Source organism: Chanos chanos, chromosome 10 (assembly GCF_902362185.1).
Source record: "Chanos chanos chromosome 10, fChaCha1.1, whole genome shotgun sequence".
NCBI classification, from domain to species: domain Eukaryota; kingdom Metazoa; phylum Chordata; class Actinopteri; order Gonorynchiformes; family Chanidae; genus Chanos; species Chanos chanos.
In genome coordinates this window covers 4,503,341-4,519,344 of record NC_044504.1, presented here as the reverse complement: position 1 = coordinate 4,519,344, position 16,004 = coordinate 4,503,341, and the positions used below count along the sequence as shown (strand labels likewise).

Sequence of the window (16,004 nt, the reverse complement as noted above, 5' to 3'; positions counted from 1 at the left end):
CAGATCTAACTCTTTACATTACCGGAGTCCTGCTCCTGACAAATATCCTTATTCCACTTCCAAAAACAAACAAACAAAAAACCCCTGATCTTTGAAATGCACAAAAAATGATTTCTATTTAGCTAGAATATGCTTCTTTTTTTTTTTTTTTTTTTTTAAACAATTTGGTGATACAATGTTCAACAACACTAAAAAAAAAAAAAAAAAAACACAAGCTTGAATCAAAATTTACTGAACCAATTAAAAACAAGACAAATCTATGTAGCTGTTCTATGTTAAGTCCAGGCACCGGAGTGAGTTTAAGCTTATTGTGATGGTGATGTCAGACGGAGAGAGACTGAGCGAAACTGTGGCGGTGGTTCATTTGGTCTCAATTTTTTCGGCTCACGGCTAAGTACTTAAACAACAGCTTCTGGCCCCGACGCTGAGCCGCTTTTACAGGTTTCCCGCTTGTCTTATTAGTTAATGGGGTGCTGGAAATCACAGTTGTAAAACACCAATTTCAGCCAATTACCAGGCCTCAGCAGAAACAGGAGCTGGCTGCAGGAAGCAGGCCTGTGGAGTAATGAGGGGTCTTTTTCTCATTTTCTGCCCGAGTCACGACTCAAGAGGCCCTGCTGCCTGCCCCCCCACCTCACTCCTCACACCGGCCCCCTCACCCAACACCCAAAGCCTCTCAACGAAAGAGGGGTTCTGTTTCTCCAACTCTCGAAACCTCAACACGCCAGTCTGCACGATTGCAGCTTGGCTGAAGCATCACCGACAGTATTACCTGTAAAAATGCGTTACTCAATTCTGTTATTTCATTCTGGTATCAGAACACAGCACAGTGGCCATGGAACAGGGGGGAGGTAAAGAACTAAGTGTTGACAATGAGGATGAGGTCATTGATCTGGGTCTAGCATCACAAAATGGTCTTAGACAGTCAAACGTGATTCCATCCATCAAGAAACACAGGCAAGTAAAAAAATGTTTTAAAAAAAGTCAAAAGTCCTTTATATAAAATGCTACTGGTATCCATGTCTTTTTGTTGTTGCCCTAAGACTGTGTCTATCCATCAAACCACGGCTGAGTGGTCTGCAAGTAAATGTCACTGCAGTCGAGGGGGGGGGGGGGGTTTGTTAATATTCCGATGGGGTGGGGAAGGGGGGGGGCGTCCAGCGCGAAACGTACGACTGCCAAAGTTTTGTTCACCTCAGCTGTCAAGAGGATTATGTGGTAGAAGAAACGTCCAGGAAAGGAGAAGTTTAAAGAAAAAAAAAAAAAGAGGCAAAAGTCTTGAAAGTCCGGAGAGCACTTCATCATGTTTGTTCTCAGCCAGAGGCCTATTCACTGAGGCGTAGGAGAGAACAGTGTCTTACTGTAGGCTCCTGATCACTGACCTGTCCAAGAGAGAGGGAGAGAGAGAGAGGGGGGGGGGAGGGAGAGAGTTAGGGGGAGCCTTCAGTTGCAGGGTCCTTTTAAAGTGTCAGTGATTTATCCGTCTGACTGTTCTCTCTCTCTGTTCGTGTCCCTCTCAGAGAAGCCCTGTTGGCATTCTTCATGTAACGCGGAGTTGCAAGAGGCAGATGTGCACGGACCGCCTCCCCCTCCCCTTCAGACGCTGGCGCAACGCGAGGTGAGGGCGGGGCAGGGCGCGGTCGGCAACGCCGCCTCGGACCCTCCCAGGATGTCGGAGCAGAGCGACTCCACGGCGTCCAGCCTCTCGATCATGACGAGTTTGGTCAGGAGGTCCGGGATGCTGTACCCGGCCGTGCTGATGCGGTCGAACAGCTGCAGGGCGTCGGTCATGCCCCCGATCTCGTCGCGTTTCAGGCCGAAGCTCTCGGCCAAGTGACGCCACGTTTTTACCACCGCCTTGTCCGTGCTGTATGTGGAGCTCAGCATGCGACTGGTCCTCTCCAGACAGTCAAAAGGCAGCTCGGTGGGGCTCAGACCTACGGGACAGCACGTCACAGCTTTAGATCAACACGTGTACTAGACTGATCGAAATGAAAACATTTTAAGAAAGAAAACACACACACACACACACAGTGAAAAATAAGAAACTGACTGCACAAAAGGACTCAGTGAATACAAAAGATGGCTAAGTTTAGGCCATTTACTGAAAAATAACCCACTCAAAACAAACACGTTAAACTATATGAGGACGTGTTCATTTTGTGTGACTTTCACTTTTTTGTGTGCGAGGAAAGTTTATACGCAGCCCAGTTATAAAGTCATTCGAGGCGAAACGTGAGCGGTTTCCAGTCAAACTGACCACTTTCCTGAAGTGGTCAAATTTAATTCAGTTTTATTTGTATACTTGTATGCTTTGTTACCATGTTTTACAACAGACTCTGGTACAAAACAGCTTTTCAAAATCTCATGCGCGTGAACGCTGTTTCCTGACGCATTCTTTCTCAAATCTGTTTTACAGTTTGTTTTTTTTTGTAAGAGTGTACTGGTCACTGGCAGTACTGTCTATCTAAAGCTACAGGTTCATTTATATGGTCCATGTAACCACCACAGGCAGTCTTACCAACACAGCTAAACGGACACCCACACGTCCCTAAGAGGGGATGGCTTTTCTGGGACGACTTTTACTTGCCTAGGGTAGGTCAGTTCTAATTTCTAGCCATGTTATAGCATACGGGATTCATTTCCACTGTCAAAACATGAGGAAACACACATGCGTATGTACACGTGTGCACGCGTGCGTGCGCACACACACACACACACACACACACACACACACACACATTTTAGCAGAGGTGATGGCGAAGGTCCAGTTCTGATTGGTCAGCCCGTCCAGCTCAGTGTTTAAAAGTTCTCAGAAGAGAACGGAGATGTCTGACAGATGTACCCCAATGCGAGCATGAAGAACAGGCAGTTCTTCATCTCCAGATGTACACACACACACACACGCACAACCAGACTCAGTGACCCAACTGAAACCTCTTTTACTGAATACAAACTCATTGTTATGATGGCATGCTGAATGTATAGCATGCTCTCTCATAACAGAACCAAACAAACACAGCCAGGACCGTTACAGCTCTGCTACAATACTGGCACGGAGAAATACAGGGTTTAGAAATGACAGACCAAAAGACAGAGAGAGAGAGAGCAAACCTATCTCTCTGTTTGTTCATGGATGAACAGAGTAGCTTTTGTCTGCCTAATATGCTGATATGAATGTGTATGTGTGTGTGTGTGTGTGTGTGTGAGTGTGCGTGCGTGCGTGTGTGGCACATGATTTCACTCACCCTCGGTAACACCACAGGCTTTGGCGTACAGGTCTAAGATCTTTTTTCTTCGGCTCTGGATCTGTGGACAGAGGAAGGAGTCACATCCTGAGTCATGTTTCTGAGAGAGACGAAACCTGAGTCCTTCTTATCAGCACAACCTGTCATTTTACCACAATGCTACAAACCGCTATACATATACATATATACACATACACATATACACACACACACATATGTGTGTGTGTGTGTGTGTATCTTAGACTTGGCCCTTCCTAAAAAGCAAATGTGGGCTGGAAAATAAGTCTGAGAATGTTACACGGGTCATCTAACAGGATTCAAACCCCCCCATGACTTTCAACACATCACAGATTACCAGCGCATTACTCTGTGATCTTTTGATTGGCTCGTTCAGCTCTTCACGTCTTGAGGAGTGATGTTTCTTTTGCTTCTAAAACTTCTCCACGATCTGACTGACTTTAACTTTAAACACGCGCCAGAAGCAGCCTTACCCCAGTGGCCTTGCTGCTGCAGTTGTTGTTGTTGATGGTGTGGGTAGAGCAGGTCTTATCCCGGGTCAGGTGGACCAGGGAGAGGAGACACAGGTCCGTAGCTCCTTGTTTCTCCTGCGCCGCCTCCTCATCGCTGTCGATGCTCCGGCTGAGGAGCTGCTCGTTCTCCGAAGACGCGTCGTTCTCGCTGCGACCGCGGACAGAAAAGCGACGAATTTTTTCAGGTGCGACATCCACATTATCTCAAATTTCACTTTCAGACATTACTTCCAACATTCAAATATTGTGTTCATGACTTTAAGATACTGTGCTTTAGAGCCGTAAGTTATACAACTTACATTACGGTCTGAAGTATGGACTGAAATCTCACATTTCATAACACTGAAGCTGAACGCAAAACTTTTGTTTTGTTTATGTGCTGAATTACAACACCAAAACAGGAACTGGGAATTTTGTCTAGCTGTGTTAGACCAAAACAAGTGTAGGACTAGTCATTTTTGTGCTAGACAAAAACAATACCAGACTGTGTTTTTGTCATAGCCTCACACCAACACAAATCATTCATCAACAAAATATCACGAAATATTTATAGCGGAGCAGTGAAACCAACGTACTGACACAGAACACTAGATGGGGCAGTGTAGACTGCTTGTACTGAGAAAAACAAGAGCACAAGTTCCCACACCGCTCTAGTTCACTACGTTGCACATTACCTTGACTCTAGAGAAAACAAACACACACAACCCCCGCCCCCCCCACCCCCCAAGCTTCAGTGTTCAATCACAGAACTAAGATGAAACTGGGAAGTTATCATTTCCAAAAATACAAGCAGGTTCTCTTTCATCTTTTTCTGTGATCATAAAGATATCTATGATGTAGAGAGTAATTCCAAACTTTTAATAATTAAATTACAGAGGATAGTACACCTGAATCCCTTTTGTTTGCTGAGTCACTGATTACTTTTAAATGAAGTGCTGTTTTCATCTCATCGAAATACTTGTGGGTCTTTTGAAGTTGTTGGTTAATTAGAGAGTAACGTTTAGTCTAGTCCTCTAGCTTTAAGCTCCTAGCTACACTTCAGGAATAATTTCATTGACTACAATTGATCCTCCCTGTGTGACTGCGGCAGAAATCACCTTGTTGACAAAGAGAGCTCAGAGATGCTCACAGAACGTCATTGTTTCTCAGACACCCGATACCTGCAAAGGTTTGGCAACCGCTAAGGAGAATTAGCACATCTTCTGGCATGCGCTGCTTCGCCACACTGTGTACCCCCTCAGTGTTCTGGGCAGGCGTAGAGGACACTGTCTCATTCATGTACAGTAGTCTGATTTGCTTGATCTATGTGTACAGCTTGCCCGAGGAGCACTTTTACATTTCTATGCGTTTCTCTCTCTATCTATATATTTAAGTTCTTTTAAAGAGCTGAGTTCGAAATTCTCCAGTAACCGCAAGGTCATCACAAATCCTAATTTAGACACGCGTGTTTGTATGTTTGGATTTGTTTGTGAACTTACGGTGTCTTTGTAGTTAAAACAGCGGACTGTCTGAAGACAGATGAGATCAATGACTTCTCTCAGACGTGAAAAGAAAAAGAAAAAAAAGTCTGAGGCGAAAAGCTGTCATCTTTTTCCCCCCTCTTCTTCCGCGAAGAGCTGTTTTCACCTGGCGGTTTGGCTTAGCCGAAGCGTAATTATCACGCGCTCCATTCTGTTTGTGTTAATGAACATCTCCTCAGGAGAGACTCGAGCTTCGGGGCGGATTTGTGTTCAACTACCTCATATCTCCGAAGCCACATAATGTTTCCATTCAGAAAAAAAAACCCTCCTCAAGTGAACTTGGCTTTTTCTACGCCGTGCCCAACGAAAAGGGGGTAAGACATTAAGCTGTTGCCCATACTCCTTACCCCGACGAAAGAGCTAGCAGCTACACTATGCTGCTTCAACTTGTCCTGTGGTGACTTAATTACCGACAGGATCCCGAGCAGAAAATCAGATAAAAATCACCTCTTTGAGGTCTCTGTTCAAGTTCCAACAGACTGAGCATGTTCAGTCTTTCCTGTCATATTTATAACTTTGTTTGTATCCTACAGTAAGAGAGGCGAGGCAGCACAGCATGACCGTTCTAAGTCAGTAATCGTTTTTTTTTCCTTTGAGAAGTGTGTGTGTTTTTGGAAGAGAAACGAGAGGAAGTATTCGGATTCAAATTGTGAGTTTGGTGGGGGTTTTTTAAGTCAAAGTGTCGATATACTTACCTTTTCACTGCTTTCGGAGGGTTCGGTTTCAGCTTGTCAAATTCATCCTTCTCAGTGAATATCACAACATTCTCTGTGAAAGAAAATTTAAAATAATTAAAGGAAATTAAAAGTCTGTTAACATCTCATCAGATATGCCAGAAAAAACATAAAATGGTCCGTCCAATGCCTTTTCAAATGGGGAATGAGTATATTTATGAATAAACATAAAAAATGGTTACCCACAGAGTGACGCACAGTTTCACACCACACTTTTCGTTTGTGTAATTATATTTTAGCGGCGCAGTAACTTATGCTCAGAAAAAAGGAAATCAGAGCGGGCCAGTCACAGTGCTAATCCTCTGTTCAACTGACAAACACTGAACACACCATGTCCTCGGCCGACTACATGTGTTTTTCTGGCTAGTCTCACGGAAGCGTGTTTTGGCAATGCCTTTCAGAGTGATGGCGTTAATTAAAGATCATTTCTGTGCGCTCAGCTGTATCGATGCTGCCTGTCATGAAAAATCTTTCACACACACACAGGATCAGAAATACACAGAGATATTCTCAAACCCTTCTGCATTTCATTATGTCTCTAGGTGCATGATAGTAGCTGATCGTTTTTAAATGATCTCAAACAATAATTTAAGAAAAACATCCATTACAGAAAATAAAACGTTATCTGTACCGTTGACAGCCGCATTTGAACTGAAAGTTCGTTTTAAGATTAGGAGCAGCTGTGAGGTGTCCACTGACTTAAAAGACTCTCATTTCTAACCCAATAAGCCTCTCTTCATTTATTCGTTCTAAAAAAGCCCCCTCTTTCGTCTCAGGGCAGTAAGAAGTGTCAAAGTAAAAAGCTGATTTGATTTCTTTAATACGACACACACACTTATGCTTAACCACATAGCCTGCCCTGACAGTACTTCCTGTCAAGTAAGGGAGAAATATGATTGATGCCAGTTTCAAACATAAGGAAAAGTGGACTCGTGCGACATAAAACATGTTACATTTGCTTCGTTGTTAACGCATAGCCAACCGAACCCAGCTGAGGTCGATTAAACATTGTAACTGGTTCCCAGACCACAGGTGTTTTCTTTCCCAGTCACATACGCAGAACTTTTATTTTGAATCAAGCTTCCAAGGGGGACAAATATTTACAAAATATTTATGGCAGCTATTGACCATCGACAAGTCCGCAACTGCAAACACGCAAAAGAGTCACGTTCAACATGCATCTTTTTCAGTTTTCATGGCTTGCTGCTTTCTTTCCCAACTGCAAAAATGCCAAGGTACAGAGATGCGCATTTCTACATCAATAGAAAGGATCTAACTGAAGTAGTCAAATCCCGAGTGTAATATTAAAGCGATTTTTTTTTCTACCGGCTTTTGAACAGAGCATTATTCGGGGATGATGTCTGAACGTTTGTAGCCCAAAGCTACAGCTAAAGCCTTAACTAAACATTCCTCTAGCGTTTGCTCACTACACAAGAGGTATTCCGACCACATTACTTACTGTCAGAAAACCAGCAGACCTCACGACCATGGGAATGTGGTACACACCTTCATTTCTTATTTATTCTTAGGGGAGGTGTTGGAGCAGCCAACTCATGGCTCATCAGCTCCCATCATATTTGATTACCTCACGTAGGCTATTCTAAAACAAACCATAGCCAGGCAAGCTGTTCATAGCATTTGACATACATTTCAGTTCATTACTTTCCAATTGCAGGCGGCGCCTTCGCATGGAGAACCTTCAATGTTAGCATGGCAGACGAATCGGTCAAATTGCATAGCTTTGTCAGTGACTCAGATAAACACTGAGCAAAATGAGGGAGTGAGTGAGTACTGCTCCATGCAAATGCTCTGGATTCTCTTGAGGTTTTTTTTTTTTTACCTTGGACTTCTTTTTTGTCCTCCTGTTTGTTTGCCTGGGCCTCCACTGTTTTCACAATCTGACCAGAACAGCAAGCTGCAGGGAGGAATAACGAAGGTCAGCTTCTCTCGCTCACTCTCACACACACACACACACACACACACACACACATTCATACACAGAGTCAAACGTTGTCGGTCTTTTGGACATCTGACTCTGCTTCACACTGTTTCAGAGGGGTTGAGAGGATGGAGAATTTGAGAGACAGCACTGACAAACTGACCGACAGGCTGATCAACTGACCTTGTCCACTGGGTTTTGCCTTCAGAATGTAGAACATGATAATGAGCACTATGGCAATGGCCATGATGAAGATGGTTGACATGGCGATGATTAGGGCGGTTGCTAGGTGACCTTGCCCTGTTGGATCTTTAACACAAAGAGTCATGGAATCAGCAGACAGGAAAAAGTGAGGTGTAACTGGAGATGTACCCAACACACAGATCTCTTTTGGATTTGAAAACAAAGACACCTTGAAAAACCACTATAAATTTGTTCAGGAGTCATCTTGGCTTATCTCGGTTCAGTAATGCATTTACGGTAGAAAATACCACATGCGGTCAAACTTCCTTCAAAGTTTTTGTTTCAAAGGCTTTTTGCGCATAATTTATGAGAGCTTTCATTAACAAAACACAAAACGGTTAAGGAGTATTTATCCAGGGGTAACCAAAGACTCTGCTCGAATGATTCATAACGTCTTCAGTTATAAATCATTCGAGCAGAGTGTCACTGAAGGTAATGCACTGACACTGAAGGTAACAGGCCTGCAGGGCTGTGCCACATGGCACAGAACAAACACTCCTCATTAGATCATTAGACCTTCTGTAATTAAATCCACTCTGATTAAAGGCTCCTGATAACTGGGCTTGGGAGGTGTTATCAGAGCAGACGGATAGCTCAAATGTGCTTGCCTCAATTTGTGTTTCCCTCAGCTAAAGAACTGCCAACCCGACATCGCCGGAGAAATAAACCAATGACAGACGCCTCTGTCCTATCTGTATGTGTTCTTTCATTCCTACATTCAGACAAATGAGGGGATGCATCACAAATGACATCATAAATGACATTATAATGATGTCACAATGGCGTTGATGCAACGTGACAATATGAATGGTTTCGAAAGCCTGGCTAGGAATGCTTAATATAATATGATTTCTCATTTGTGATACTTATCACTGCAGATTGATGTTTATTATTTTTAATGGGCTGTAGTATGTACATTCAGACATTCTTCATAACCTTTTCTTAGTAATGGTTCATAACGTCTTCATAACGTGACCTTTAAAACACTGTCACCTAAAATTCACCTGAAATGTTACAAAACACGACTAAAAATAAGACATGATAATGATTAAAAGTGGGAAATTAGCGTGAAATACTGTAAAGCGATATGAAATACTAATGGGTCCCAGACAGAGCGTATCTCCTGGGCCTCGCTCACCTTTCTCTGGGTGCGGGATGATGGTGGTGCTGCTGGCTGGGACTCCGGGAGCCCGTCCCCCAATCACGGGCGTAGTTCTCATGCCTGCATCACAGGGAAAAGAGAGGCGGAGACGGCGGTTATTCTCGACGTGGCCCGACCGACGTCGCGCAGACAGACGTCACAGGTAATACGAGGAGGGTTTTTTTTGGGTTCCCTTTTCATTAACCAAACAGCCATTCATTTAGGCCTGTTATGACACCCCCATATCCCAGCGGAAATCTCCTATTTATTGTCGACAGACCGCGAGGTTGGTGCATCCAACCACTGCTGACCTAAGAGCCCAGTGCTGTTTCCCTCCGAACCGGATACAGCGCAGAGACAAAAGTGTTAGCCGAGGGAGTATGAATCTCCGCATGGCGTAAACATCGTTCATAGTTTAATGGGCTTGTAAATTCTTGCTGTGTATCATAAATTAAAGGTTTAATTTAATTTTTTTTTTCTCCTCACACCACATAAAAATTATTCCTGCTGAGATCACTGGCGTTTTTTCTTGCTTTTTTTTTTTTGATTTATTATTTTTTTTTTTTTTACATAGCCCTGTTGCAATAAAGACGATTTCACTGTTTTGTTTAGGAGCAGTTGGGTCTGGAGAGATAGGTTAAACTTTGGGAATGCAGCTGAAACCACAGTTATTTTGTGTCTTAATTGTGTTATACACATTCCTGCTGGTAAACAGTCTGCAATCACGACGCTCAGCCGAAGGCTATGACTTTCTTTTCTTTTCTTTTTCTTTTTTTTTTTTTATAAATATAGAAAAATACGGAAAAGGAAAGAGTTTTCCTCAGGTATGCCAAACTGAAAAATGACACACTACTGAACAAAATTTATGACTTTCACTACTTGAAAAAAAAAAAAAAAGTTTTTGGGAGCGATGAAAAGAAAACGTGTAAATAATTGTATTGTAGAGGAAAAAAAATCACATCTATAATTGAAATGGTCAAAGTTAAAAGAGAAACAACACATATGTGATGTGAACCTGCATTCTTGAAACATCATCCATTGGTTACAACTCCAACAAGTACCCAATGCTACACAATGCAACTCGCTACCTAGATACTGTACATCAGAAAGGAGAATACTGTATCTTCATCTACAAACACTTTATTGCCAAACTTAATCTCTGTTGTGACTGTAATCTAATTGGTGCAAAAGAGTCCTTGCTTTAAGTTTCTCCACATCCTACAGGCTTTTGTGTGGAGATGCCATAAAATGAAGCAAAAGTTTTTTTAAAAAAAAAGACTTGAGATTAAGCGAACCAACTAACCATGGCTGCTGTTGCATTGGCGGCTGGTAAATGCCCCTTGCTGGTTTTTTTTTTTTTTTGTCGTTTTCCATTTTGCTGCGGCCGTCTGTATCAGTCGTGTTAGCGGAGCAGGCCGCAACACCTCCCGTTAAATCGGTGAGTAACAAGCTGAATCCAACCTTAGACTTGGCACGGAGCTCAAGATGATAATCGGTGAACCTTTAAAAACTCATTACAGCCACTCAAAGGCCCACAGCCACTTATTATTCCCAGTTATTAATCTCATCAAACATCGAACCAGCAAGAGAATTTTCCCCTGCCTGTCAGTCAGCTCCTGCCACATGGGACACAATCTGGAATTTTCCTTTTTGCCCCGGGTTCAAGGAATTGCTGTCAGCATTGGTACAGTAATCGTGTATAGCCGATGTCAGTACGCACGCAGTGCTATTGCTACGCTGGTCTGAGAGTCTTTCTCTTTTTTTCCCTCCCTTTTTTAATGTTGATTAATGGAAATATTTTACAGATGCTGTACCCCTGTTAAGAACCACAACAAATCTCCGTGGCGTTTTTCTTCTGAAACAAGTTTTGGAACACATTTACGTAATGAGGAGATTTTTGGGAGCTGATGGTATGAAATGTGATCGTTGAGTGAAAGCAGTTGAACTGCTCGTGATGTGGCACTGAACGGATACCACATGCTCTTTACTGGAATCTCCTGAGGACACATCCAAGACTGGGAGGTCTGGAGTCCATCTCACATGGGCAGAAGACAGAAAAGAACGAGAAACTGAACTCATTCTTTTATTTAAAAAAAAAAAAAGGGAGAAATTTCACAGCAAGCAGTGGCAAGTTAAGTAATCTTTTCATGCCCTCCAAACTTTTAATTATTAGACAGACACAAACTATGCTGTGAGCAAAGGTAATTTGCAGATTACTTAGACAAGTGCAAGCTTGTCTTTACTCCCAAACAACTAACTCCATGTTACACACGTCACTTTTTTTTTTTTTTTTTTTTTTGTATAGCTTCTTTCATGGCTTCATTAAACTGCTTTCAATTAAAATTCACCTCCATCTGTCTGGGTCCTTTCAGTCATCGCAAAAAAAAAAAAAAGAAAAAAAAGAAAAAAAGTTAAATGCGCGTTGAGAAGCTTCTGTTTGTCAGCGTAGGCAAACGCACGCTTGGAACTCTTCACCTTTCCATTAAGGAATGGGGTCTGAGGCCATAGCTTGGGGTGAAGTTGGCTTTTCTCATTCCACAACGCCCCCATTAACAAAACGCTAATGACAGTCGGTTTCGTCCGGAACGGAAAGTTTCAGCTCTTGTGTCTATGAATCTGTCAAGTTCAAAACAATTCCTGGGCTTCTGCATCACTCTGTCAAAGCCACGACAATGTTAACGACTGCACGAGAAGCTGCTTGCTGCTCTACTGGATCCTTTTTTCTTTATTCTTATTTTTTTTTTTTATGCGACGAAGCCACGTCAGCCCCCGCCAGCCTCAGTGAAACGTTAATGAGAGAAACCAGAGTTTTGCTGAGGACCACGGTTATTTTTTTGTTTTTGTTTGCATCCCCACTACCCCCATTTCTCACCCTCTTCTCTCTCTCTCTTTCTCTCTCTGTCTGTGTTTCTCTCTCCCTTTCTCTCTCTCTCTCTCTCTGTCTGTCTTTTTCTCTCTCTCTAACCTAAGTACATCAGTAGGAAGCTCACACACAGCCCAAGGGTTTTTTTTGTTTTGTTTTGGTTTTTTTTCTTGTTGCATTTTAATTCCATACCCTCCTCCTCTGCTCTCTCTCTCATCGAGCATTTCATGTCCTTTTAATATGGCGCGCGTTTGGTTTTAATGTTCAACCTCGACGCCGCTTCAGCTCACTCATCTCTGTGGTCAACAGTATTCATCATTTTAAGTCACCCTTTCTCATCTCTGTGGTCAACAGTATTCATCATTTTAAGTCACCCTTTCTCATCTCTGTGGTCAACAGTATTCATCATTTTAAGTCACCCTTTCATCTGTTCATCTCGCATTCTTTTGGCAGAGATTGCTCAGTTCTGCGGGTGAAATGGGACAGAGAACTGAGTAAAGGAAACAGTCACTGTGTCCAGCCAGTGCCTTTTTGTCCACGTTATTTTCACTATATGTTTTTTAAAATTCTCCTTTTGTGACAGATAGGGCCAATGACCAGTCTAGTTCTGTCTGAATTACTTTCGAATCAGTTCAAATCAGATTAGAATTCACTCAGGTTTGACAGAATACGCTTAAAAGAAAATCATGAGTGTTGTTTTTTTTTTTTTTCTAAAGAGTGGGGAAAAAAATCAAAAACTCCTTTTCCAGGCAAAAAGATAAGAAATGTTTCTTATCTGACGGCGATTACGATCAATCAAATGATCGGTTATGGCGTTGTTATTTTGATTTGAAGTTCTCAATCAAATAATCGGTTATGGTGTTGTTATTTTGATTGTAAGTTCTGTTATGTTTCTGTAAGAACATTAAAAACACATTCGGACCACACTTTCTTCGCTCCACTTATTTGGAAGGAGGCCTAAAAAAAAAAAAAAAAAATACAAAGTGGAAACAGATAGTCATTTGGTGTTGCGAGTTGACTGATTTGGATATTAGACGCGAGACAACGGAAACACATTGGCTAATTTCACTTCGGGGCAGATCTGTCCACGGAACATCAAGTCGTGTTTTTCCAACACGGCTGAAGCCGGGTGTGCGGTGGTTGTTTGAACCTGGAGGCGAAACCACGCGACATCTAAGCAACCAGAAAACCTGTGGTTTTCCTCCTCAGAACTAGTGCTTCAGGTATGTGGAGTAATCAGCGAGCAAGTGATGCTACACGGCATCTGATAAACATCAGACCCGGGCTAAAGGCCAAAAACAGATCTTCAAACATGCACCGACCATGGACACAGTGTGGTGATGGAGACCAGGCAGAGTACCCACCACCAGTGAGTCGCCTGACGACCTGCTATTTGTGTCCTTTAAGGTTTCTTAACGCTGGGTGGTGGGGTTAGCCTCTAACGGAAGTCCTGGTTTCTGGCTTGGTTCTGGTACTTTGCAAGAACTCTGGTGTGGTCTCTGACTCTGGTAAGTGCTGTGTGTGTGTGTGTGTGTGTGTGTGTGGGGGGGTGGGGCGGGGTGTGTGCGTGCATGTGTTTGTTTGTTTGTGTGTTCCTTGCAAGCTTTCTTTTTAAGGAAAGTAGATCTCAGTATTACAGATTTTCAGATTGAGCCGACCCTGGAGAATGGAAGTATTTAACGTAATGGAGAATATCTGCATTGGCTGGGCAGAGAAACAGAGAGAGAGAGAGAGAGGGAGAAACCTGCCATAATACATAACAGGCAGTCTGTCATTAATAATTCTTTTTAACTTTGATTCTCATTTTGAACACTAGAAGAACTGAAATCACATACTTTCAGTGCTGATGGCAGCAGCTGGTACGGAGGAGAGGAACAGAGAGATGGAGAAAGAGAGAGTTTCTTACACTCTTTCGTGTTGGGTGGAGCGTTCTGGCAGGAGTGACACACCTTTCCATAGATGTTCCGTGGTCGGTTCTCCAAGATGTAGTATCTGTACGAGATAAAAACGACAAAATGATGATTTTCCCTTTTTTTTTTCCCCCATCACATTTTTTTTTGAAAAACTCAAACAAACAAACTAACAAACAGAGTTATTTGACCCAAATGTGCAAAAGTCTAAAAGCTGGACTGTGTCCTAACTGTTCCTTCTTGATAGAACTTCTAGACTTGTGAAAGGTTTTATGTTTGAGCATGACATTGCTTATCATGTCTTTTTTTTAATCAAGCCAGCGTTCTCATCTCTGAGTGCTGTTTTAGAGGCCTTTAACAAACTCCATTTGCTACAGTGAAGGTGTGAGTGCTGGTCTTTCATTTCTTTCTTTTTTTTTTTTTTCACTGTCACCAGGAGACTCATAAAATCACACATGCTGAATTCTTAAACCCTCAGCTCCCTCTTATAGGTTCCAGAGTCCCTCACCACGCTAATCAAACAGGAAAGGCTTGAACGTGTTTCCTGGGTAATCATCCTATTTCCTCTGTGTACTTCACACACACACACACACACACTGAGCACCTCAGCGAGTCTGGACATTCAGGAAATCTTTCATTTTTTTATTTTTCTGCAGAGAGTGCTCAATTACAGCTAAGGTCAAAAAGCTAATGCCTTCAATCCTGATAGGGTAAAAAAAAAAAAAAAAAAAAGAGGAGAAAACCATTCGCAGCGTTAAACGCAGGTGACCCCGCAGGTCTAGGCGAGGGCCGGGACGATTAATCAAACTGCTCCCGCCGCCCGCCGGACACGTCCGGGCTCCTTTTTAAAGCCCCAATCCCTTTCGAAAACCTCCGAACAAACCACACTGATTAAAAACAAAACTGTAAAACAACATGAGTGGATACTGAAAGGAGGGCCTAAAAAGAGCCAAAGCACAGAGCTGGCTGCCAAAACAACTGAAACTGCAGAACAAAACAAAGATTAGGGGAGGTGGAGGCAGAAAAACCAAAATCACATGATCCGTGGCCAACACTGCCCATGCTGTCTCAGTGCAGGCCAGCCTAGTCTGGGAGGGGTACTGTCTGCAATGCCTCTTCACCGCCGTGGCTCGACAGATTAATGCACGAGTGAATAATTCATTAGCGCTGAGGTGTTAGGGGATCGAATCCTACTCTTGACATCTGCAAGTTATCGTTTCACACCTCAACTATTGCAATGTACACATCTAGTCTGTCTGTACTCAGATAAAAAAAATTACAAAACAACTGTCGATGTTGGAACAACACAGGGGTGTTGTCATACGCGGTTTGTTTTGATGAAAACACACACACACCTACGACTCTGGGGTAAAGTTTCTAGCAATGAATCACCAGTGTATGCTCCTTGTTGAGTCAGATGTGGAGAAAGAAAAAATAAAACCCTCCAGAGCCACTCCACATAACAGATTCCTGTAGCAGTCCAGTTAATCATGTGTGATCTGAAAGACTTTTTTTTGTTGTTGTTGTTGATGTTGTTAAAATCATTAAGTTCAAACATTACAAACGTCTGGAGAGACTGACCTTGAAACTTCAGAGTATATTAAATACTTTCCATAATGTCCTTTTAAAAAGAAGTGTTTTGTATATTTATATTAAGGCAAATTGAAACCAGACTGCCTTCTTTAAGCAGACGCAGTGCCAAAGATCCTTCAGATGTTTGGTGGACCCGTGTACACTTGTTTAGGAGATTCTGAGGCTCTCAGACCCAAGCTATGTTCTGTAACTGCTTATCCCACCCCCAGCTCCCCCCCCCCCCCCTTACCCCTCTCCCCCCGTGTTTCTGTTTGAGAGGAGATGGTTGATGGTAAGATGGGTA

General features: G+C 42.7%; 1 protein-coding gene across 1 annotated transcript in view; it reads right to left on the bottom strand.

Moving 5' to 3' along the window:
* Positions 1–1,596: 1,596 nt before the first annotated feature.
* The window catches only part of edar (ectodysplasin A receptor), a 22,766-nt gene continuing 8,358 nt past the window's right edge, over positions 1,597–16,004 (bottom strand). Inside the window, exons 4-11 of the mRNA XM_030786590.1 lie at positions 14,125–14,210; positions 9,353–9,436; positions 8,155–8,280; positions 7,873–7,947; positions 5,994–6,066; positions 3,740–3,926; positions 3,249–3,309; positions 1,597–1,937 (exon numbers count right to left, since the gene is read on the bottom strand). Of these exons, the coding sequence (XP_030642450.1) occupies positions 1,597–1,937; positions 3,249–3,309; positions 3,740–3,926; positions 5,994–6,066; positions 7,873–7,947; positions 8,155–8,280; positions 9,353–9,436; positions 14,125–14,210 (1,033 nt within the window). The remainder of the gene's footprint in view (positions 1,938–3,248; positions 3,310–3,739; positions 3,927–5,993; positions 6,067–7,872; positions 7,948–8,154; positions 8,281–9,352; positions 9,437–14,124; positions 14,211–16,004) is intronic.